Raw genomic sequence first — 24,500 nt, 5'->3', positions numbered from 1 at the left:
TAACTTCCGTCCTGTCTCCAACCTTCGCTTTCTTGCGAAGGTCGTTGAGAGCGTGGTGGCACGGCAGCTCCCTTTGGTTGTGGAGGAAACTGAATATCTGGATCCGTACCAATCGGGTTTCAGGCCTGGGTATAGCACAGAGACGGCATTGGTCGCGCTGGTGAATGATCTCTGGTGGGCCCGAGACAGGGGTTATTCCTCTGTCCTGGTCCTTTTAGACCTCTCAGCGGCTTTTGATACCATTGACCATGGTATCCTGCTGCGACGTCTCAGGGGGTTGGGAGTGGGAGGCACTGTTTTACGGTGGTTCTCCTCCTACCTCTCGGGCCATTCGCAGACGGTGTTGGCAGGGGGGCAGAGGTCAACCCCTAGGCCCCTTAGTTGTGGGGTGCCTCAGGGGTCGGTACTCTCGCCCCTCCTGTTCAACATCTATATGAAGCCGCTGGGTGAGATCATCTGTGGTTTTGGGGTGAGGTATCACCAATATGCGGATGATACCCAGTTGTTCATCTCCACCCCGAACCAACCCAGCGATGCCCTTGATGTGATGTCCCATTGCCTGGAAGCGGTACAGATTTGGATGGGAAAGAACAGGCTCCAGCTCAACCCGGCCAAGACTGAGTGGCTTTGCGTACTGACATTTCGACTTGTCCAAGAGGTTCCATCTTTGGTTATAGGAGGAGAGATATTACCTCCCGTTGATAGAGCACACAACCTGGGCGTCCTCCTGGATTCACGACTCAGTTTTGAAGATCATATTGGAGTCGTGGCTAGGGGGGCATTTGCCCAGATTCGCCTGGTACGCTAGTTGCGCCCCTTTCTGGACCGAGATGCCCTACGCACAGTCACCCACGCACTCGTTACCTCCCGTAAAGATTACTGCAATGCTCTCTACATGGGGCTGCCCTTAAAGACCACCCAGAGGCTTCAACTGGTGCAGTGTGCAGCTCCACAGGTAGTGATGGGAGAACCCCGATACTCCCATGTTACACCCCTCCTTCGTGAGCTGCATTGGCTACCAGTTGCCCTCCGGGTGAGATTTAAGGTGGTGGTTCTTGCTTATAAAGCCCTACATGGCCTAGGCCCGGGATACTTGCAGGACCATCTGCTGCCGGGAACGAATTCCCATCGCCCGGTACGCTCACACAGAGAAGGCCTCCTCAGGGTACCGTCGGCTAGACCAGCGTTTCCCAACCTTAGGAACTTGAAGATGCGTGGACTTCAACTCCCAGAATTCCCCAGCCAGCTGGCTGGGGAATTCTGGGAGTTGAAGTCCACGCATCTTCAAGTTCCTAAGGTTGGGAAACGCTGGGCTAGACAATGTTGGCTTGCGACCCCCAGGGGGAGGGCCTTCTCTGTGGGAGCGCCAGCCCTGTGGAACCAGCTCCCCCCTGAGCTCCGGATGGCCGGTCCTTTCGCCGCGGCCTCAAAACACTCCTTTTCCACCAGGCTGACCTGGATTGATGATGGGTTTTTAAATATGTTTTTAATTTTTTAACTCTAATTTTTTAAACTTATTTTAATTTATTGTACAGAGGCCTTTAATTTTAACTTTATCTTAACTTCTGCGTTTATTGCACGTTATTGCTGTGAGCCGCCCGGAGTCCTTCGGGAGAGAGGGCGGCATATAATATAAGAAGTCTCAATAATAAATAAATCAACAAACAAGACAGGGGGAGCTTCGAAGGCGGCGCCTGCGCGGTGGCGGCTGCCGGGCGGGGGAGGGGGGGGCGGGGCGAGGGCCGCGCCAGGGGCACGTGACTCCCTCCGGAGCGCCCCGCCCCTCCGTCTCGTGCCGCCGCCCCACCCCGCCTGCCGGAAGCCGGCGCCGCGTGACCGGAAGCCGGAAGGAGGCGAGGCGCCAGCCGAAGGGCTCGCCAGGGACCCCTCCGTCCCCTCAGCCGGAGCCGCCTCGGCCCCGCCGCGCCCGCCGCCATGGGCTGCTGCTACAGCAGCGAGAACGAAGCCTCCGACCAGGTCTGGCCCCGCCCGGGGGGGAGGAGGGGGAGGGGCGGTCCCTCCCGGCGGGTCTGGGGGCTGCCTCGGGGCCCCGCCCCCCCCCACGTGCCGGGAGGGGCCTTCTCCGGGGGCTGCTGGCTGGGAAGAGCCCCCCACTCCTTCCGGCCCCTCCCTCTGGGCGGGGGGCTTCTCTGGGTCTGGGGTCCCTGGAGGAATCCGCAAGGGTCTCCCGGGGGGGGGAAAGGCCTCTGGGGATGGGGGGGCGGGGAGGGGAGGGGAGCTGGGCTGCCGCAGGGGGAAGCCGGTGCGAAAGGAGGCTGCTCTTCTGCCGGCTCCCTTGCAGACGTTGCCTGACCCGACTGGCTGACCTCGTCCGCGCTGGTGGAGGCGAGGGAGGAGGAGGAAGAAAAGGGCTGAGGCTCCTTCGTGTTCCCTGAGCTGGCTGGTTTCCTTGCAGACGTTTCGTGACCCGACTAGGTGACATCATCGGTGCTAGAAGGAGGGAGGGCTGGAGGAGGACTGTGGAGGTCCTGGGTGGTCTCTGAGCTGGGTGGTCTTCTTGGAGACGTTTCCTGACCCAACTAGGGAGCGGCATCAGCGCTGGAAGGGTTTGCTCTCTGTTTGCTGGCTTGCCCTGCCAGTCTTGATGGAAGCCTGGTTTTCTGCTTGCTGGATCCCTGACTGGGATATTGTTTCATGTTGCCTCTGATCACGTTACCAAGTTGGGTCAGAAAACGTCCCCGAGCTCGGAGAGCATCAGGGAGCCCACTGCTGCTCTCCTCCTCCCCTTTGCAAACCCTTCTCCCTCCTAGCACTGACGATGTTCCCCAGCTGGGTCATGAAAGGTCTGCCAGAAAACCGCCCAGCTCAGAGAGCCCCCGGGACCCCTCGTTCCAACCCTGAGCTACAAATAGTGTCTTCCGTTTATTTTTTGTCCCTGCACTTTTCTTGCCAACGTTTCTCAAGTGGTGCTTTCGCCCTGGCCTCCTCCTGGCTAGGGAGGGAAGGGCTCCCCCAAAGCCATCCAGCCGGCTTTCGTGCCTGCAGGAGCCTCAGGAAGGCCACTCTCCCGGTTTCCAACCTGGGGCCTTTAGTCGCGACCTCACACTGGGTCCCTTCAATTGGAGCCACTCTAGAGTCTTCTTGACCGCCCGGAGGGAATCCCTGCGGCTTCCTTGGCACCCGTTTTGGAGGCGGCTTTGCCATTTCCTCCCTCCTGGGATGAGGAAGTGAGTGGTTGAAAGTCACCCGCTTGGCCTCATGGCCAAGGAAGGACTAGAATGACAGCCCCAGCCAGGTTCTAGCCCAGGGGTCCTCAAACTTGGCTCGTGGACTTCAACTCCCAGAATTCCTCAGCCAGCAAGTCTTAAAAGTGGCCACATTTGGGGACCCTTGTTCTAGCCTGATGCCTTACCTCCTACACCGGCGCTCTCCTTTTACTTCATAGAGGGCCTGCAAAGGCTTCCTCCCGGCTGCAGAGGGGAGGGGAGCGGCTCCGTTGTGGTCACGGGAAATGCAGTCAGCTGGCTTCTCCATCAGCCCGTGGGAGAGACTTTCCCCTCCCCTGAGGGAAGTCTGCAGGAGGAGGAAGTGGGGACTGATGACCGAAAGAGGACGGAGATGTCTGTCTCCAGGGTGTCCTCGGAGCTGAGGAGGAGGAGGACTGTGGGTCCTTGCCGCTCTCTGAGCTGGCTGGTTTTCCTGCGGACGTTTCATGACCCAGCTAGGGAACCTCATCAGTCCTAGAAGAGAGGGGTTTTGCTCTCTGTTTATATACTAGTGCTGGCGGGAGTGGCCCTGGCGGTTTCCTGTTTAATTTTTACTGTTTGAGTTGGTAGTTCCTTGATTGTCCCACCCACACAGACCGGCAAGCCACTAATATAAAAATGGAAAGCAAAACCCCCCTCCCTTCTAGCACTCATGCGGTTCCCCAGCGGGGCCATGAAACGTCTGCAGGAAAACCAGCCAGCTCAGAGAGCAGCAAGGACCCCACAGTCCTCCTCCATCTTCCCTGCTCTCTGCAAATCATTCTTCCTTCTAGCCCTGATGAGGTCACCTAGTCATGTCATGAAATGTCTGCAAGAAAACAAGCAAGCTCAGAGGGCACCAAGGACGCCACAGAGGGCACCAAGGACGCCTCCTCCTCCTCTTCCCTCTCTGCAAACCCCCCTCCCTTCTAGCACTGATGATGTTGCCTACTTGGGTCGTGAAACGTCTGCAAGAAAACCACCCAGCTCAGAGAGCACCAAGGACCCCACAGTCCTTCCTTCCTTCCTTCCTTCCTTCCTTCCTTCCTTCCTTCCTTCCTTCCTTCCTTCCTTCCTTCCTTCCAGCACTGATGATGTTCCCTAGTTGGGTCATGAAACATCTGCAAGAAAACCACCCAGCTCAGAGAGCACCAAGGACCCCACAGTCCTTCCTTCCTTCCTTCCTTCCTTCCTTCCTTCCTTCCTTCCTTCCTTCCTTCCTTCCTTCCTTCCTTCTTCCTCCTCCTCCCTCCCCTCCTTCTCCCTCTTTGCAAACCCCCTCCCCCTTCTTGCACTGATGATGTTCTCTGGCTGGGTCATGAAACGTCTGCAAGGAAACCAGCCAGCTCAGAGGGCACCAAGGACCCCACAGTCTGTCCTTCCTCCCTCCCTTCCTTCCTTCCTTCCTTCCTTCCTTCCTTCTCCTCCTCCTCCTCCTCCCTTCTAGCCCTGATGAGGTCACCTAGTTGGGTCATGAAACGTCTGCAAGAAAAGCGCCACGTTCAAAGAGCACCAGGGAGCCCGCATTCCCAACCCCGAGCTACAAATATTCTCTTCTGTGGAGACCTCTGTGTTTTGGACCCGGTCCAGGAGGGATTTGGGAAACTCCTTCCGGGCTCCACTTGCTCCTCCCCAGACTGACCAACCCCTCCTCGTTCCCCCATTTTCAGGGGGAGGAGTCCAAGCCCCTGCTGCCGCCGGCGTCCAGCCCTCCCAACAAGTCCATGAACGGGATGGAGCCCTGCTGCACGCTGCCTTCAGCCCGGACGGACGAGCAGGCGCTGCTGTCCTCCATCCTCGCTAAGACAGCCATGTGAGTCTTTGGCCTGGGCAAGAGAAGCGGATACCTGAGGGCGGGCTAAGGTTTTTATTCATTGCGTTTATAGACCGCCCTTCTCACTCTCTCGAGTGGGCAGCTTCAGTAAAATAAAAGCAGGTAGGAAAGCATTGAAAAACATGAGATAACAGGATCCCATCACCGCACGGTAGGCTGAGTCAAGCAGCGCTCTCCTTCTGTGGGGCCCAGCTGAGCGGGGTTAACGTCCAGATGTGCCTCTGAATAGTGGTTTGTCCTATTCAGAAAGTCCTTTCGCCTTCCTCCTTTCTCTTATTACTGTTGCACAGTCAGCCAGATAATACTGGTGTTTTTATCCATCTGTCGAGTCCTTCCCAAGGACCCGGGAGAGGCAGATGTGGATATCGGATGGCGTTTGAGGTCTCATGGCAGGAAGTCAGCTGTTCCCAGTCAAGCTGCCTTCTGCAATTGACTGCTGGGGTTTTTATTTATTTATTTTTTTAAATTTTAATTCCATTTATATCCCGCCCTTCTCCGAAGACTCAGGGCGGCTTACAAGCTTAGCAGTAGCCTTCATTCTATGTATATGCCTGCTTGTTAGGGCTTTCACACACACACCCCAAGCGGCATTATTACAAAGTCAGCTTAATTGCCCCCAACAATCTGGGTCCTCATTTTACCTACCTCAGAAGGATGGAAGGCTGAGTCAACCTTGAGCCTGGTGGGACTCGAACCTGCACTAATTGCAGGCAGCTGGTGTTACTTAAGGAGGCATTAGCCCACTGCTCCACCAAGGCTCTTTTTTTGTCAATGCCAAAGTCATAATCAGAATTGTATTCATCCCTCCTTTTGTTGTTGCTATTTATTAAACCTGTACGCCACCCATTTCGCTGTCGAGCAACTCTGGGAGGCTTACAAACATCATAAAAACAGGATAGAAACAGTAAATATTTTCTGTTCCTATTCCAGGCCTAGCCAGGCCCGGTTTCCACTTGTAGCCTTACCAGCCCTGAATGTTGGCCTGCTTCTGACCACGGTTTTGGCTTGGGCCAAGGTCCGACTGCTCCAGAACCGCCCCCCCCCGAGCTGCAGGACCATGGCTGCGATCCTGAGGAGGGAGGTGGAGAGCGGCTTTCGCTAACCCCTAGGTGCTTCTGCCTTTTTGCAGCAACATCATTGATGTTTCAGCCGCAGATCAGCAGCAGATGGAACAGCACGAGTACATGGACCGGGCCCGGCAGTACAGGTGCGCCGGCCCTGGGCAGGAGGGAGACGGCTGGGGGGGGGCTCCTTAACCTCTCTCAGGCAGCCTGGCTGTGAGATCACAGTTGTAAGTAGTTCTCGACTTACGACTGCCCCTTTAGGGAATTTTGCAACGTTGCTGAAAAAAGCGACCTGGGACCGTTTTTCGCCCTGGCGGCCGTCGCAGCATCCCCACACCCACGTGATCAGATTTCAGTCAGCTGGGCAGCCGGCTGGTATTTGCGACGGCCGCCGTGTCCCGGGGTCACACGCTCCCCTTTTGCCGCCACCTGAGCCAGCAAAGTCGGTGGGGAAAGGCGCGTTTGCTTGACGGGCGTGTTACTAGTTTAACAGCTCTCTTGACGATGGCAAGAAAGGTTGTTTAAATGGGGCAAAACCGAGGTAACGAATGCCTCACTTAGCAACGATTGTTTTCGGTTGAATTGCGGTCGTAACCCAGGGGCCCCCTGTACTTAGGCCAGCCGCCCAGCCTGAAGAACGGGCCCAGCCCCTGAGCCTGGAGCTTCGGGCAGCCCTTAAGGTCCAAGACGCGCCAACCCTGGGAGGGAGGGAGCAGCTGGGGCTGCAGGTCAGTTGCCCCTGGGGGCAAGGGGAGAACGTTACCCATGCTGTGGGCGCTCTGCGGCTTCCCCTGGCCACCCTCTGGCTCACCCCATCCCTCTCCCCCTCCCCCCCAGCACCCGGCTTGCCATGCTGAGCGGCAACCTCACGCACTGGAAGAAGCTCCCACTGTTGCCCTCGCTGACGAACCAGCCACACCAAGTCCTGGCCAGTGACCCCGTGCCCTTCGCAGACCTGCAACAGGTGAGTAGCTCGGCGGGTGGAACTAGCCACGCGGTGGGTCTCTCGCTTCCCTCTCTGAAGCCAGAGCAGGCGACGGCCCCCATGTGCCCCAGCCAGCCTGGCAAGGCATCGCAGGCACCCTAGCCCCCCTCTGCACCTCTGGGCTCTGGGCCCTTGAGCTGCGGGGCTGGGCGGCTCCATCCCTGACGGCTCGAGTGCCAGTGCCAGCTGCCGCTTGTAGAGACTATTATGTACAATGGCTTTTTTATCCCACTTTTATTGTAAGGGGAACATACATAATATGCGTTTCTCCACAAGAATCCTGCGAGGGGGGTTGAGCTGAGAGGGGATGACTGGCGCCAAGTCACCCAGCCGACTTTCCTACCTAAGGTGGGACTAGAACTCGCCGTCTCCTGGTGATTGGCCTAAAATCACTCAGCCGGCTCTCGTGCCTAAGGCGAGACTAGAACTCGCCGTCTCCCGGTGCTCGGCCCCAAGTCACCCAGCCTGTCTTAGCAGGAAGGTTTAGTTCCTTGATTAGCAGTAGCAATAGCCCTTAGACCAGGGGTCTTCCAACTTGGCCCTTGGATGACTTGTGGACTGCAACTCCCAGAATTCCCTAGTCAGCATGGATGGACTTACCCTAAAATTCCTGTCAGCATAGATGGACTTCAACTCCCAGAATTCCCCAGCCATCCAGAAACAATACCCGAAGCCAGGGGTCTTCCAACATGGCCCTTGGATGACTTGTGGACTTCAACTCCTAGAATTCCTCAGCCAGCCTCCATTTTGTTTGGTAGATTTAAGACAGGGGTCTTCCAACTTGGCCGTTGGATGACTTGTGGACTTCAACTGCCAGAATTCCTCAGCCAGGCACGCGTGCCTGGCTGAGGAATTCTGGGAGTTGAGGTCCACAAGTCATCCAACGGCCAAGTTGGAAGACCCTTGCCTTATTTACCACTTTACAGTGCTTTACAGCTCTCTTTGAGCAGTTTACAGTCAACATCTCCCCCCCCCCCATCCAACAATCTGGGTCCTCATTTTACCAACTTGCCAGCTAAGCAGAAAGCAACCACACACCCCACGCCTTCTAGCACTGATGATGTTACCTAGTTGGGTCACGAAACGTCTGTAAGAAAGCCGGCAAGCTCCGGGAGCGCCAAAGCCCTCGCAGGAGTGCAGAATAGGGTCTGACATCCTGGCAGAAGTCTCTCCTGCGTGGCTGGGGGAGGGGAGGCGGGCTTCTCCTGAGAGCCCCCCTCCCCTCTTTTTGCCTTTATTCATCTCTCCTCTTTGTCCCTGTAGGTCTCTCGGATAGCTGCCTATGCCTTCAGTGCCCTGTCCCAGATCCGTGTGGATGCGAAAGAAGACCTGGTGGTCCAGTTTGGGATCCCTTGATGCCCGTCCTCAACGCCCTGGTTCTCGTTTTCCTCCTCCACTTTTAATTTCTCTCCTCCCCACCGCTGGCTTGACACCGCAGTGGACCTCGTGCACACAAAGAGACACTGAATCTATTATCTGGCCACAGAGACAATAACCTGTGGGCAGCCGAGGCTGGCGAGACCCACCATTCGGTGCCCTTCCCCTCCCCTTCCTCCTCTTCTCCCTAGCTTGGCAAGGAGGGAGAGGGCTCACCCGGGTCAGCCATGAGGAGGAGGGGCGGCTACGGGACTCACGTGGGGGTGTGTGTGTCGGTGGGCTTCATTTACCTTTGTGGTTGTGGCTCTGGAATTTTGACTGTGTGCGTGAGGGGAAGAAGATGGAGGGGCAGCAGCAAGACAGAGTGGGCTTCTTGTCCTCCCCCACCCCCACTGAGCTGGGTGGTCCCCTTTCCATCCCCTGATTTTTTTTGGATGTTTTAGAAGTGGGGAAGCGGCACTGGTGAATTTAGAGCTTGCTTTTTAAGGGGTGGGGGAAAAGCAACACAGCCAGGGAAGTGACTCCTTTTCATCTTAGCCGCCTCCTTGGTCTGGACCCCTCCCCTCTTTTACCTGGCTGAGCTGTCATTTTAATTTTATTTTTTTTTGTTTTCGTTTCGGTTTTGCTAAAGTAGGTTAAGAAAAGTATAAATATATTCATCTGAGCAAAGGGCTGCTCTTTCTTTGACTAGAGGTGGGAAGGTTGGACTGGCACTTTTACACTTAAGGGGGGGGTGAGACCCCCGCGTGGAACAGCCTTGGTCACCACGACACCAGAAAAGTTGCCGGGAATCTGGAAAGAGTGCAGAGAGGAACAACAAAGACAATAAAGGGCCTGGAGGCTAAACCAAAGGAAGAACGGCTGCAGGAACTGGGAGCATCTGGTGAAGGGAAGGACTAGGGGGTGACACAGCATCTTCTAATATTTGAGGGGCTGTGTGTGTGTGTGTGTGTGTGTGTGTGTGTGTGTGTGTGTTTGCCAACAAACACCTGAAGGCAGGAGAGGAAATAACAAATGGAAGTTTAACAGAGAGAGATCCAATCTAGAACTAAGGAGGAATTTCCCGATGGAACAATTAAGCAGTGGAACGGAATTTGGCTTTAAAAGTTGTGGGTCACGTAGCAGCAAAAATGTGGGGCTCCGTGCCCTGGCCTGATGTGATGGGATCGAACAGAAACAATAATATGTGCCAGCGGTTCTCAACCTGTGGTCCACAGAGCCCTGGAGGCCCCCAACACCATCACGGGGTCTGCAAAGGCTTGGAGAAATTTTGTGATTTAAATCTTGATAAGTCTTGGGGTCTTTGGCCACAAAAGGTACCGAAAGTGGGGGTGGGTGGGGGGCTGGTTGTGGTGAAGAAGAGGCCGAGAACCAGGTGCGACATACAGATGAGGTTGCGGGAAGAGCACATCTGGAGAAGAGCATTTGGGATCCTGTTGGGAGGGAAGAGGGTGGGCTTCATTTTCTGCCTGGGCCCCTCGGGAGGCAGGGCTGAAGCAAACGGGAGAAAGTGGGATGGGTCAACATTCACTGAAGGGTGCCTTGAGGCCATCCAGCCTGAACGCACGTCCCCCTCGAGTGGTGTTGAACACGTCCAATGGGAGGTTTGGGCTTCTGGCCTACAGAGGCAACATTATTAGGGGTTTCCTATTCTACAACGTTGGACCTAGAGGACACAGCAGCCTGGTGTGCCTTTGTGGGTCCTCCTCCTCCCTCCTAGCACTGACGACGTTCCCTAGTTGGGTCACGAAACGTCTGCAAGGAAACCACCCAGCTCAGAGAGCACCAAGGACCCCACAGTCCATCTGTCCGTCCTTCCTCTTCTCCCTTCTAGCACTGAAGATGTTCCCTAGTTGGGACATGAAACGTCTGCAAGGAAACCCACCAAGCTCCTAGGGCACCAGGGACGCTGAGCTACAGAGATCCTCTCCTGTCGGTGTATCTTTGCCTGCCTTAACCAAATCTCTCCCCACTCTTCATTCGCAGCTGGCTAAAAACACCAGATTCCTTTGGAAGATCTTGTGCATGGAAACGTCTCTCCAGATGTTTTCGGTTGCCAAGCCCCAGTTCCTCAGCCACGGGAAGTTACAAGGATAGCTCAGCCTGTCTAGGGAACAGGTCAGAGAGGCTCTTTGACCCTCCATCTGAATTCTGGGAGAAGCCGGGGCTGCCCCAGGTCTGTGTGCCCCTCCCCCCTCCCCACAATTCACCAGGTGGAGCTACTCTAAAGCTTTATTCCTCAGGAAGGAGCTGGGCCATCAGTAGCATTCCCGTTTCTTCCGGATCACCTTCGGCTTGATGTTCATGCGCCTCCAGACGGCTGCGGTGCTGCGGTCCAGTTTGGTGACACCGCTGAAATCGAAGGACTTCAGCTGGGGCAAGGTGGACAGGACGTAGCTCCTGGGAAGCGGGAGGGCAGGGAGAGGCGGTCAGTCCCTGGCTGGACAGGACCCTCCGCCCTTCCCTCCAAGGCCTGAACCTGCTCCGCCATTGGGCGCTGCTCCTTTAAGGTGCCTGAGGCAGGGAGGGCCGCAGTCCCTTCTCTGGGGGTGGGAAAGGGGCTAACCCAACGGTAGGCAAGCATGGGGGAACTGTGGCCCCTTCATGACTCGTGGACTTCAACTCCCAGAATTCCTGAGCCAGCATGGGGGAACTGTGGCCCCTTCATGACTCGTGGACTTCAACTCCCAGAATTCCTGAGCCAGCATGGGGGAACTGTGGCCCCTTCATGACTCGTGGACTTCAACTCCCAGAATTCCTGAGCCAGCATGGGGGAACTATGGCCCCTTCATGACTCCTGGACTTCAACTCCCAGAATTCCTGAGCCAGCATGGGGGAACTGTGGCCCCTTCATGACTCCTGGACTTCAACTCCCAGAATTCCTGAGCCAGCATGGGGGAACTATGGCCCCTTCATGACTCGCGGACTTCAACTCCCAGAATTCCTGAGTCAGCATGGGGGAACTATGGCCCCTTCATGACTCCTGGACTTCAACTCCCAGAATTCTTGAGCCAGCACGGCTTAGCTTGGAAACTCTCCCTTTCCCCTCAGCGTGGCTGGCTCAAGAATTCTGGGAGTTGAAGTCTATGAGTCATAAAAGAGCCGAGGTTGCCTAGCCCTTGCCTAACCTATTATTGTTAGTCCTTGATTTACAACAGTTCATTTAGTGACCACCTGAAGTTACAGCGGCACTGAAAAAGTGAGCTGTGACTTTTTCACACGACCTGCAGCACCACCACCCCGGGTCACATGATCAACATTCAGACCCTTGACAACTGCCTCATATTTACTATGGTTGCAATGTCGGAGGGTGTGTGTCTGTCATGTGATCCCCTTTTGAGACCTTCTGACCAGCAAGGTCAGTGGGGAACCCAGAATCACTTAACAACCATGTATGATCATGATCATGACTGTTTCTCATATGTACATTGAGAGCTTCTGCACTGAAGACAAATTCCTTGTGTGTGTCCAACCACACTAGGCCAATAAAGAATTCTGTTCCATTCCATTCCATTCCAGCTTAGCAACTGCAGTGATTCGCTGAACAGCTGTGGCAAGGAAGGTCATAAAATGGGGCAAAATTAACAGAAATGTTGGGCTCAACTGTGGTTGTACGTTGAGGACTACCTGTAGATAATGTCCTAAGAAGAGACTGGACAGCCACTTGTTTGAAATGGTTTTGTGCAGGGGTCTTCAAGCCCGGCCCTTTTATGACCTGTGGACTTCAACTCCCAGAAATCCTCAGCCAGCATGGAGAAACTATGGCCCCTTCACGATTTGTGGACTTCAACTCCCAGAATTCCTGAGTCAGCATGGGGGAACTGTGGCCCCTTCATGACTTCTGGACTTCAACTCCCAGAATTCCCTAGCCAGCATGGGGGAACCGTGGCCCCTTCATGACTTCTGGACTTCAACTCCCAGAATTCCTCAGCCAGCATGACTCAGCTTGGAAACCACTCCCTTTCCCCTCAGCACGGCTGGCTGAGGAATTCTGGGAGTTGAAGTCCACAAGTCATCAAAGGTCCAAGTTGGGAGAGCCCTGGGCCAAAGGATTCCAAGGGAGAACAACATGTAATTTGGTTATTGGGGACTGGAGTCAATCCAATGCAAAAGGAAACATGCATTTGGCCTTGGAAGACCCCCACGAGAGGGAGTGTTGATCCACTGAGATAGAAAGAGTGGGCGGATTCAAGAATGGAATTTAGGTGTTTTAATGCAAAGTTCATGGGGTCTGGAGAACACCCATTTCAAATCCAGAATAAGGGAATAACAGGGTGGGACCTTTGAGGTCTTCTAGTCCAATCCCCTGTTTGAGCAGGAATACCATTTCAGATAAATGGCTGTCCAGTCTCTTCTTAAAAACGTCCAGCGTTGGAGCACCCACAGCTTCTGGAGGCAGGTTGTTCCACTGGTTAATTGTTCTCCCAGTCAGGAGGTTTCTCCTGAGTTCCAGGCTGCTTCTCTCCTTGGTTAGTTTCCATCCGTTGCTTCTTGTCCTGCCTTTGGGCGCTTTGGAGAATAGCTTGACTCCCCCTCTTCTTTCGGGCAGCCCCTCAATCATTCAATGAATGAATAAACGAATCATGAATGAATCAATGAATGCATCAATCAATCAATCAGAAAAGAGCTGGAAGGGACCTTGGAGGTCTTCTAGTCCAACCCCCTGCTCAAGCAGGAGTCCGGCCTAGACTGTTTCAGGCAGCTGGCTGTCCAGTCTTTCTTAAAAGCCTCCAGTGATGGAGCACCCTCAAATATCAGAAGCCTGCTATCATGTCACCCCTACTCCTTCTCTTAGTTAGGCTAGTCCAGGGGTAGGCATCCTTGGCTCTTTCATGACTCGTGGACTTCAACTCCCAGAATTCCTGAGCCAGCCATCCTGAGGGGAGAGGGAGAGGTTTCCAAGCTGAGCCATGCTGGCTGAGGAATTCTGGGTGTTGAAGTTCTCGAGTCATGAAGGGGCCACAGTTCCCCCATGCTGGCTGAGGAATTCTGGGAGTTGAAGTCCAGATGTCATGATGGGGCCAAAGTTCCCCCATGCTGACTCAGGAATTCTGGGAGTTGAAGTCCACGAATCATGAAGGGGCCATAGTTTCACCATGCTGGCTCAGGAATTCTGGGAGTTGAAGTAATAATAATAATAATAATAATAATAATAATAATAATAATAATAATAATAATAATAATAATAATAATAATAATAAGTTGGAAGGGACCTTGGAGGTCATCTAGTCCAACCCCCTGCTCAGGCAGGAAACCTTATACCATTTCAGGCAAATGGCTGTCCAGTCTCTTCTTTAAAACTTCCAGTGTTGGAGCATTCACCATTTCTGGAGGCAGGTTGTTCCACCATAGTTCCCCCATGCTGACTCAGGAATTCTGGGAGTTGAAGTCCACGAATCATGAAGGGGCCATAGTTTCTCCATGCTGGCTGAGGAATTCTGGGAGTTGAAGTCCACGAGTCATGAGGGGGCCATAGTTTCTCCATGCTGGCTGAGGAATTCTGGGAGTTGAAGTCCACGAGTCATGAGGGGGCCATAGTTTCTCCATGCTGGCTGAGGAATTCTGGGAGTTGAAGTCCACGAATCATGAGGGGGCCATAGTTTCTCCATGCTGGCTGAGGATTTCTGGGAGTTGAAGTCCACGAGTCATGAAGGGGCAAGGTTGCCTACCGTTGGAGACGTTCCCAGCCCTTGCAACCGCTCTTCAGGGGTTCCAGCCTGGGGCAAAGCTTCCAACCCTCCAGGGGTTACCTGTAGCCCTTTTCCTCCTCAATGGGGTTTCCGTGCAGGGTCAGGCTGCGCAGGTGAGGCAAGACGGCCAGCTTGTCCACTTGAGAGAGCTGCTGGATGCTGTTGCCATGAAGGCTCAGATTGCGGAGGTTGTAGTAGGTGGTCAGCACCTGGGAATAAGTGCGAGAATAACAGGGGGGAGGGGGTGTTTTTATTTTTATGGCTTGCTTGTTCCTTGGTGGCTCCTCTGAGCACCTGTGAAGGGCTCTGGTGACGCCTTGCCGGCTGATTTCCCAGGCTGGTCCACCTGTCCCTGCACACACACCCCCCTTAAGGGTGGTATTTAGGAGGGTCGTAAACCAGTCCTGGCCATCCGGCCCCTCTCTGCCCTCCCCTCCCCCATCTCCTCTGGGGTGGGTTTATGCCGGTGCTTTATGGAAGAACCCAGCCATGTTTACCTGAACTGAATATTTTATTTGGCCAAGTGTGATTACAGCAGTTGTCAAAATTCTGGAAGACTTTTGGGAAAAGCGTACAGTAGAAATGCCAGCTTTGGTTAAGTTTCCACCCATTTTCCTTCTAATTTCTTTATAACTGTAGCCTTGTTCGCTTAATAATGCTATTTTACATCACTTTCTGGGCGACCAGTCAACTCTTGGCACCATGACTTTAATTTTATGACGTTTTACAACCTCACGAAATGAAAGAAACACCACACACACACACAAAAAACAACCGACTTGATAGCGATCAAGTAACACACTGACAAATGTTCTCCTTTTGGCTTCAAGACATCAATAACCGGATCCTCCTGTGATCTGATTGGCTCATTGCCCAAACAAGATGACACCCGATTGGCTCTCTAAACACGCTCATTGGCTACAGTTGGATGAAGCTACCTGACATCAACCTAAGCAAGTTGTGCGTCCTTTTTCGGGTTACTTGGCTATAACTTTTCATAGAATACAGTACAGATAATTGAACAAACTTTGTTGCATGACGTTCTTGATTAAATTATATTTCCATTGATATATAATTTTATGGTACTACTCCCGGAAAAAGTGGTGTTCTTAGCCATCAAACTTCAAAAATACACTTTTCCCAAAAGATTTCCACAATGTTGGCCACTACTGTAGACACACAAGGGATTTTGTCTCTAGTATAGACACTCCCTGTGTGTATGCAAAGCAACAGAACCATCACCATCATCATCCTAATAAAAGGAAGAAGTAAAGAACATAAGAAGGATAAGCAATCATACGACAGCCCCAATAGATGGGTTAATATAAAAGGTAAAGGTTCCCCCGCACATGCGTGCTAGTCGTTTCCGACTCTAGGGGCCGGTGCTCATCTCCGTTTCAAAGCCGAAGAGCCAGCGCTTGTCCGAGGACGTCTCCGTGGTCATGTGGCCGGCATGACTAGACGCCAGAGGCGCACGGAACGCTGTTACCTTCCCACCGGAGTGGTCCCTATTTTTCTACTTGCATTTTTACGTGCTTTCGAACTGCTAGGTTGGCAGAAGCTGGGACGAGTAACAGGTGCTCACTCTGTTATGCGGCACTCGGGATTCGACCCGCCAAACTGCCGACCTTCTGATTGAAAAGCTCAGCATCCTAACTCATCGTAACATAATAATACATATTTTATACTATACAGCAGCTCATAGACTGACTGTTCAGTTAGAACGGCACTGGAAAATACGACCATTTTTCACAACTACAGCCATCGTAGCCTCCCTACAATCATGTGATCAGAATGCTGATGCTTAGCAACTGACTCATATTTATGACGGTCGCAGTAGTCTGGGGAGAGGGTATCATGTGATCCCCTTTTGGGACCTTCTGATAAGCAAAGTCAATGGGGGAAAACCAATTTGCCTAACGACCGAGTTACTAATTGGCAGCTGTAGTGCTTCGCTTAATGACCGTGGCAAGGAAAGTCATAAAATGGGGCAAAACACGTAACAAAACTCTCACTTAACTGCAGAAACTTTGGGCTTGGTTGTGGTCGTACGTTGAGGACTACCTGTTTTACAAAGTAATATATAGCATAATATATAATATATGTACAATATAGAACAGGGATCTTCAGACTTGGCCCTTTAATAACTTGTGGACTTCAGCTCCCAGAATTTCTCAGCCAGAAGTCCACAAGTCATAAAAGGGCCAAGTTTGAAGACCCCTACTTGTGGACTTCAACTCCCAGAATTCCTCCGCCACCGTGCATGGCTGAGGAATTCTGGGAGCTGAAGTCCACAAGTCATCAAAGGGCGAAGTTGGAAGACCCCTGATATAGAACAACAACAAAAAAAAAAGGTAAAGGAGTCTCTGCGGATTTACTCTGTTATTCGTTGCCAACTGTAGGGGGCACTGGTCATCTCCCTTTCCAGGCCATTGAGCCAGGGCTGTCCGAAGATGTTTCCGTGGTCCTGTGGCCAGCATGACCTAATGGAGTGCTGTTGTGTTCCCACAGAAGTGGTACCTATTTATCCACCCGCATCTGCTTGCTGTCGAACCGCTAGGTTAGCGGGAGCTGAGGCAGAAACATGAGCTCGTCCCGTCACCAAGCGCTTGGGTCTCAAACCCGGACTATAGACTTTCCAACTGACGAGCCCAGCGTCTTAACCGCTGAGCCACCGTGCTGCCCCATAATATATATTAAAATATAGTACGTGATCATATAATAATGTCATATGGTTATTTATTACTAGTTAATAATAATTAGCTACTCATAGCAGAATTACTACATTCTGTAACAGCTTTGATCCTTATGCCATCCGTCATGTAAATTTGCAGGATTCTTTTTTTTTTTTTTGCCATGTATACATTCCAACTAGACTGTGTGTGATGTTTCCAGTATCAAATGTCTGGGTAGATGCATTATGGTATTTTTTTGAGAGCTGAATGCCACAAAATTTCATTTTAATATATGCTGATTAGTGTACATTTAAAGTGACAAAGTCCTGTTCTATTCTATTCTATTCTATTCTATTCTATTCTATTCTGTATTTCCATTCTGTAATTCCATTCCATATATTCTATTCTATTCTATTCTATTCTATTCTATTCTATTCTATTCTATTCTATTCTATTCTATTCTATTCTATTCTATTCCATTCCTTTCCATTCCATTCCATTCCATTCCATTCCATTCCATTCCATTCTGTATTTCCATTCTGTAATTCCAACCCAACCCAACCCAACCCAACCCACATAGACATCAGTTTAAAAGGGCCGGCCGGTGGCAGCTTCAATACCGGGTCGATGCTGGGCAGGTCATTAAAGGAGAGGTCAATCCAGTAGATGTCCAGGGGATACTCCAGCAGCTTCTCCATGATGTCCGGGAAGTCTGTCAGGTCGCTCAGCGTGTTGTTGTTCAGCCGCACGGCCTGGGTCAGCAGGCGGCCCCCCTCCGAGTGCTGGATAGCCCTGAGGCCTGGACGAGGCTCCTCCGTCAGCAGGTCTGGGGGGGGAGCAAAGAGGGCAGAGGGAGGTGTCTGCTGTGCCACGAGCAAGTGGGCTCCCTCTAGCAGCTGATGCTGCCTGCACAGGACTCACAGCTCTGGAGCACGTGCAGAGTGCACTCCCCACTGTCGGGAAGCTGCTAGGCTAGAAGCTATGCTGGCTGAGGAATTCTGGGCGCTGAAGTCCACAAGTCTTAAAGCGGTCAAGGTTGCAGGCCGCTGCGCTAGACCAAGCTGGCTGTAATGACCCAGAGTCTGAGCCTCAACAACGGCAAGCGGATTTTCTCTAAAAGTGTCTCCTGTCTGCAACATGGCTGGCAGCTTGTAATATCAAATATCAAAACAAAGAAATAAAAACAGCCCCAGGCCGGGGGATTCGTTTGTACCTTGCATGAAGCTGATGCCTCGGAAGGAGAAGTCCAGAGGTGGCGCCTGGAGGGAGGCCTTGGTGTAATTCCAGTGCTCGCAGGCCTTTCCAGCTGTGCTGGCAAAACACAACGCCACACGCCCAGGGAGTCAAACACGGCTCAGGCAGGGAGGTTGCTCTGCTCGCTTCTCCAGGACCCCGGAGTCCGTCCACACGTTCTCCTTGGGGGAAGGGGATTCCGGCGAGAGGGAGGGAGGCAGGGTGCAATCCAGAGAATGGCCAAGCTCCGGGGAAGGGGTGGGGCAGGAGGGCCACGACTGGGGCTATTGAAGCGAAAATGTGCATTGCATGAAACTTGCGGCAGCCATCTTGACTTTTCTGACCCCTTGCTGTGGACAGCCCCCTTCCAGCATGACTCTATAAACCATAATTCACAAATCACCAGGGAAACTCAGGCCGAGCCACGGCACAGTGATGTGTGACACGGCAACGGTCATCCTATGAAGCCATAACCTGCTGCTTCGTCTGGGGTGGGTATGACCCAAGTCTTGTGCAAAGAATGTCTGCCCTGTCGAGCCGACAGCCAGGAGCAGAGCCAGCTGTTGAACACGTCTGCCTGACAGATGGCACCAATTTAGGGAAATGATAAATCACCCAAAGGGTTGGACCAGATCCTGGGCATGCCTCAACAGGTCTGGCCTGGTATGGAGGAGGAGGAGGAGGAGGAGGAAAGGAAGGAAGGGATTAGAGAAGGAAGGAGTGAAGGAACGAAGGAAGAAAGAAGATGAGGTGGGAGGGAGGGAGAAAGGAAGAAGGGAGAAAGGAGGAAAGGGTTAGGGAACGAAGAAAGGAGGGAAGGAATGAAAGAAGGAGGGAGAAAGAAGGAAAAAAGAAGGAAGGAAAGGTGGGAGGAGATGGTGGGGTCAACGTTGTTAGAATTCTGAGCTTCAGTCTTGAAGATGCACGTAGTCACCAACCATAATTAGGACTAGAATTTCAGGCGCTAAGACGTTAAGTGAATCATGCTCAATTTCATGACTTTTCTGCTGTGGTCACTAAATGAATCTGGCTTACCCCATTGACTTGGCTTGTTACAAGCCACCTGGGAAGGTCAGAAACGGCCATCACGTGACCCCCCCCGGATGCTGTTAAGTACAAGCGCCCAAATTTGGATCACATTCTGCGGGGAGGCTGCGACGGTTGTATGTGTGAGGACTGGCTGTAAGCCACTTTTTTCCAACACCGTTGTAATGTTGAACATTCCTTAGACGTGTGTGCCTCCCTTCCCCCTCCCTGCCGAGAATGCTGTGTGGAGAGACGAAAGAGATTGAGCCTGTTGCTCAGCCACGCCCACCTTTTTTGCTGGGGAATTCTGGGAGCCGAAGTCTTCCCATCTTAAAGTTCGTTGGTTGGGGAATTGGACCTGTCCGACTACTCTGTCCCAGCGTTTTTCAATTTTGGCAACGTTGCGTGGACTTCAAGTTCCAGAATTCCCCAGCGAGCCCTGCAGACTGGGGAATTCTGGGAGTTGAAGTCCACAAGTCATAAAAAGGCCAAGTTTGAAGACTCTTGCTTGTGGACTTCCAACTCCCAGAATTCCTCAGCCAGCATGCCTGGTTGAGGAATTCTGGGAGTTGAAGTCCACAAGTCATCAAAAGGCCAAGTTTTGAAGACCCCTGGGTTAGGTATTACTTTTTGGGAAATAGTAAATGTTTCCATCTGGGTGATGATCTTAACTGGGGCTTGTGGGGCTTATATTACGAGCATCCTGAAAAATCATGCTAGATCTTATTTTTCAGCTGGGTCTTATTTTGGGGGAAACACGGTAGCCGTATTCTGTAGATCTGAATGCGAATCATGGTATTCTCCAGATGGCCCCCAAACAAACAGCCCTCATCCCACTCCTCTCCTTCTCATCATCTGTTCAGCTTGAACTGGAATATCGTTTTGGGAGGTGATTGCTCCCAATTCTTGCCTAGGCTTGATCCTTGCTCTTGCCCCCAAGCTGGCACTGACCCTACTCCAGGAAAGAGACGCCCTCGGGCTATACTTGCAAGGGGCCAGAGGCCCAGGGAGCCTCAGAAGCAGGGTGAGATACAGGAGACACAGAACAGAGATTAAAAATAATTGACGGCGCTTCTTGCAGCTCTGCAAACCTCTGGTGAGCCTGGTGAAGAAATTACCCACCTGGGGAAGGAGAGAGCGGAGCTTGCCTGGAGAAGAAACGAAAAACAGAATTAATACTGAGAGGAGAAAATGTGTGTAGCCCAGATTTGAACTGTGCGGTCTCTTGCTGATCTTTTGAGCTTGGCTGTTTGCTCCAAGACGTTTCATGGCCCACCTAGGTAACATAAGGGAATGGGGTTTGAAAGAGAGGAGGAGGAGGAGGAGGAGGAGGAGGAGGAGGAGGAGGAGGAGGAGGAGGAGGAGGACAACAACAACAGTGGGGTCCTTGGTGCTGAGTTTGGTGGTTTTCTTGCAGATGTTTTGTGGCCCAACTAGGTACCCTCATCAGTGTGAGGGAGTGTGAATTTTGATCTCTGTTGATATACAACAGCTTGCCCTGTCATTGTTGGTGGGGTTCTGGTCTTCTGCTTGGATCTTCCTTCATTGGGGTACTGCTTTCTGCTTTGTTATTTGTCTGGTGTCAATCTCTGCTTATCTGGGTATATGCTGTGGATAAACCCCCTGCTCCCTTTTAGCAGTAATAGTGACCCAGATGGGTCATGAAACATCTGCAAGAAAACCTCCAAGCTCAGAGCATCAAGGTCGTCTTCTTCTTCTTCTTCTTCTTCTTCTTCTTCTTCTTCTTCTTCTTCTTCTTCTTCTTCTTCTTCTTCTTCTTCTTCTTCTCCTTCTCCTTCTCCTCCTCCTCCACCACCCTCCTAGCTTTGGTGATGTCACTTATTTGGGAGGTTAAATGTGTGCAAGAACACAACTTACAGAGTACCAAGGACCCCAGAGAATTAACACCAGGAAGGGCAGGGCATACATTGCAATCCACAACTGGACTCAAACTTCCATCATGCCCCACCAGCAAGCGAGCTCCTATGACTCCTCCTGGCCCTGCTGGCAGGGATTCTGGGCATGGTGGCCTCTGCACAAGGCTCTCCCCTCCTTCAGCGCTACGGAGAGAGTAGGGGCCGTTATGGGGAAGAGGGAGTAGATCTATTCTCCTTAGCAGTTAAAGCTAAGGCAAAAGAACCAATGAGCTGAAGCTTTACAATGGGAGATCCATTCTAAAAACCAGGAGGAATTTTTTTTTGGTTGTGAGAGCTATTTTGCTGTGGAGCAGCCCGACTCATGAAGTTAGATTTTTAAGAAGAAATTGGATAACCATTTGTCTGAAAGGTGAGCATGGGGTTGGACTAGATGACCTCCAAGGTCCCTTCCAACTCTCTGTTATTCGGTAAACGGCTGGTTGACTGGAGGGGGAGTTCCAAGAGACTCGGGCCGAGTTCAATTAACTTCGGGGATTTTGTGAGTCGCTGCAAGTGGGGCAGCCGATAAAGCTCTGAATTCGCCACCATTAGGAGAAGGATGCAGACTTGCCACCCTGCATCCGGGGCGCCCCTTTCGCAGCCGGGAGGGGTCTTCGGAGGGCTTCCCCCTCGGCCCCCCCGCAGGACCCACGCGCAAGAGGATCTCGGAGCCCAAGCCTGGTTGGGGGGGGGGGGGAATTCTCTCTGGGGGGTTCACCAGCCAGCTGTGGAGGCTGGTAGTCGTGGTCCAGCGCTTCCAGAGGGTAGCGCGTTTGGAAGCCCAGGCTGCGCTGCTCTGCCCCCTGTGCCCGGATCGCGCGCAAACCCCCCCCCCACTGGATCGGGCGCAGAGGGCGGCCACAAGCCCACTCCCGCTCTTGGTCTGGCGGGGGATCGGGGCCCCCGGCGCAGGCGAGGAAGCGTGCAAAAGAGGAGCCACCTTGCACGGGTGCAACTCCGGGGCTGCTTCGGTCCCGGCGCCCTTCTCCCTCGGCCGCGGCTGGGGATGATGGAAGCAGGAGTGCAATCTGCAGCGGGTCTTTTTTCCACCATGCCAGCCTGCCCCTGCACCCCCCCACCCCGCTTCCCCCCACCCCGCCTTGCTGGGCGCCCCCGAGCCGCGCGCGCCGACCCACCATCCTGGCCCGGATTGGAACGCGGGGGCGGGGCGTCGCCCGGGCAACAGCAATACAGCCGCGTTCGGAAGCGGGGAGGAAAAAAAAAAAACCCAGCTGGCCGCGCGAGGGCCGCCGGGAAGTGTAGTCCCTCCTCTGGGCCCGAGCGGGAGGGGAGCGCCCGGGCGCGCGGGGCCTGCCGGGAGGCGTAGTTCCGGGCCCGCGCTCGCCGTCGCCGCTGCCTCCGCTCCGGCCGCGGCCCGAGCAGAGAGGCCCAGCTCGACCTCGGGAGGCCCCGCCTGGACCCCGCGCCGCGTCCCCGCCACGCCCGGGAGCCCGCGGGTGGGCAGCCCCTCCGAGCCGCCGATCTTGCCCTCTCTCACGACGGCCCTGCCAGGTGGGACGGCGGAGCAGGTAGCCCTCTGCTTTGGGTGTGTGTGTGTGTGTGTGTCCCGGAGGATGGGGCTGCCTGTGTGTGTGTGGGGGGGTATTGTGTACGTGTGTACGTAGTCTCCGTGTCCATCCCGTGTTCGGGTTAAGCGTGTCGTGCGAACGCGGCTGTGCAAGATGCGGGCTTGCCAACCCCCTCCCCATAACCCGGGCTGGGGAGGAGGCGAAAGGAAACACAGAGGTCCGGGGTGGGGGAGAGGCGGCGGGGGGGTGTCCCCCTTCCCGTACCCCCCTCGGAAGAAAAGGGGGCAGTAGGGTGGGTGGGGGTCTCTTATCCTCCCCCCACCCCCCCAACGATGCTTTCTATGGGGGGGGGCTTCTTGATTTTGGGGGGCTGCTCAAGGGCGCGGGGGGCGGGAGAGACAGGAGACCTGTTTTGCGGATCTTTCATTTCTCCTTTGGGGGAAATTCTGCTTTGGGGGGCAAACCCCCCCAATTTCTGCCCTTTGGGATCCGGCACACACACACACACACACACACACACACACACACACACACACACACCCGCCGTCCCCTGTGGCTGCCTCTTTCACCCCTGCCTTTAACAGGAGACACCCCAGCTGTGACCCTTTTCTCCTGTGTGTCTGTGTGTGTGTGTGTGTGTGTGTGTGTGTGTGTGTAATGGGGGTGGTCTTGTCTCTGAATTGGAGGTTCGGCTGCCTCCCCTTCCTCCCCCCCCCTCTTCCCTGATGCCCTCCCAGCACAAAACCCCTCGTTGCTTTTCGGCGCCAGGTTGGGTCTCCAGTTGTGACTGTGTGGTTGTGTTGACAGGCCCACTAAGTGGAAACACGTATTTATTTATTCATTTATCTGTCCATTAATACTATAGCCGCCCACCTCCCTCAGGACTCTGGGTGGCTGAACGGTTTCAAGACCGTGAAAAAGATTTTTAAAAAAGTATTTTAAAAACGATAAGAGCATCCCAGATAAATGCACCCCGCGGCGGTCGCTGGCTTTATTCCCCCGTTGCTTAGGGATCCAAGTCTTTCTGGGGGAGATTTCCAGGCTGATGAGTTGTGTGCTGTGGCTCCCGGGGTGTCTTTCGGTGTACCTCGTACCCAATAAAAAGACAGAAAAAGGAAAGTATAAGGAGTATAATAATGACATCCTGCTGCCTTCCTTGCCACTTTTAAGTCAATTTGAATAAAATTTATTATTTTAATAGTTGATGTTTTATCTTATTGCTTTTAGTTAGTTATAAGTTGCTTAATGCCAATTTGTAGCAAGATGGGCAGCATATAAATTTTAAAAATACTGTTAGAAGGTCAGGATTGAACTGTGGGGTCCTTGGCTCTCTCTGAGCTTGGTTATTTTCTTGCAGACATTTATTTATTTATTTATTTTATTTTAATTCCATTTATATCCCGCCCTTCTCCGAAGACTCAGGGCGGCTTACAAGCTTAGCAGTAGCCTTCATTCTATGTATATGCCTGCTTGTTAGGGCTTTCACACACACACCCAAGCGGCATTATTACAAAGTCACCTTATGATGGGGTTTGGGGTTGGGTTTTTAATATGGTTTTAACTATTGTATATATTGGGCATAAATTATTTAATTGTTTTTTAACTTTTGTATTTTGTTTGTTAATATTTATTGCCCTGTACACCACCCTGAGTCCTTCAGGAGAAGGGCGGTATAAAAATTTAATAAATATGAATATATATAAATATAAATTGCCCCCAACAATCTGGGTCCTCATTTTACCTACCTGGGAAGGATGGAAGGCTGAGTCAACCTTGAGCCTGGTGGGATGCGAACCTGCAATAATTGCAGGCAGCTGGTGTTACTTAAGGAGGCCTTAGCCCACTGCTCCACCAATTTGATGACCCAACTAGGTAACATCATCAGTGTTAGGAGCATATAGGGTAAATAGAAAGCAAACTCCATTCCCTTCTGCCACTGATGATGTTACTTATTTGGGCCTTGAA

General features: G+C 52.8%; 3 protein-coding genes across 6 annotated transcripts in view; 2 read left to right on the top strand and 1 right to left on the bottom strand.

Moving 5' to 3' along the window:
* The first annotated feature begins 1,829 nt into the window (after nt 1–1,829).
* LAMTOR1 (late endosomal/lysosomal adaptor, MAPK and MTOR activator 1) lies at nt 1,830–9,136 on the top strand. The gene is made up of 5 exons (XM_083362202.1): nt 1,830–1,977; nt 4,877–5,019; nt 6,170–6,247; nt 6,942–7,068; nt 8,353–9,136. The coding sequence occupies exons 1-5, from the start codon at nt 1,936–1,938 to the stop codon at nt 8,443–8,445; spliced, it is 483 nt and encodes a 160-aa protein (XP_083218328.1). The 5' UTR covers nt 1,830–1,935; the 3' UTR covers nt 8,446–9,136.
* Nucleotides 9,137–10,627: 1,491 nt separating this feature from the next.
* On the bottom strand, nt 10,628–22,176 carry LRRC51 (leucine rich repeat containing 51). The gene is made up of 6 exons (XM_083362194.1): nt 22,143–22,176; nt 20,213–20,238; nt 18,045–18,142; nt 17,452–17,657; nt 14,217–14,365; nt 10,628–10,866 (listed from the first exon to the last, which is right to left on the bottom strand). Exons 1-6 carry the CDS (start codon nt 22,143–22,145, stop codon nt 10,725–10,727), a joined length of 624 nt encoding a protein of 207 aa, XP_083218320.1. The 5' UTR covers nt 22,146–22,176; the 3' UTR covers nt 10,628–10,724.
* Nucleotides 22,177–22,348: 172 nt separating this feature from the next.
* NUMA1 (nuclear mitotic apparatus protein 1) overlaps nt 22,349–24,500 on the top strand; it is a 61,551-nt gene continuing 59,399 nt past the window's right edge. For 3 of the 4 annotated variants that reach the window (XM_083362087.1, XM_083362088.1, XM_083362084.1), the window contains exon 1: nt 22,349–22,535. The gene's annotated coding sequence lies outside the window, so the exon portion shown is untranslated. The remainder of the gene's footprint in view (nt 22,536–24,500) is intronic. The other variant, XM_083362085.1, reaches the window with a different exon arrangement.

This window comes from Vipera ursinii (assembly GCF_947247035.1).
Source record: "Vipera ursinii genome assembly, chromosome: 4".
NCBI classification, from domain to species: domain Eukaryota; kingdom Metazoa; phylum Chordata; class Lepidosauria; order Squamata; family Viperidae; genus Vipera; species Vipera ursinii.
This window is presented reverse-complemented; position numbering and strand designations above follow the sequence as displayed.

Coding starts and splice junctions, on each gene's coding strand:
- LAMTOR1 (XM_083362202.1), top strand. CDS start 1,936: ATGGGCTGCTGCTACAGCAGCGAGAACGAAGCCTCCGACCAG. Junction 5,020..6,169: donor ATCCTCGCTAAGACAGCCAT/GTGAGTCTTTGG, acceptor GCCTTTTTGCAG/CAACATCATTGATGTTTCAG. Junction 6,248..6,941: donor GACCGGGCCCGGCAGTACAG/GTGCGCCGGCCC, acceptor CCTCCCCCCCAG/CACCCGGCTTGCCATGCTGA.
- LRRC51 (XM_083362194.1), bottom strand. Junction 14,366..17,451: donor ACCTGCCCAGCATCGACCCG/GTATTGAAGCTG, acceptor ACTTATTCCCAG/GTGCTGACCACCTACTACAA. Junction 10,867..14,216: donor GAGGAGGAAAAGGGCTACAG/GTAACCCCTGGA, acceptor CCCGCTTCCCAG/GAGCTACGTCCTGTCCACCT.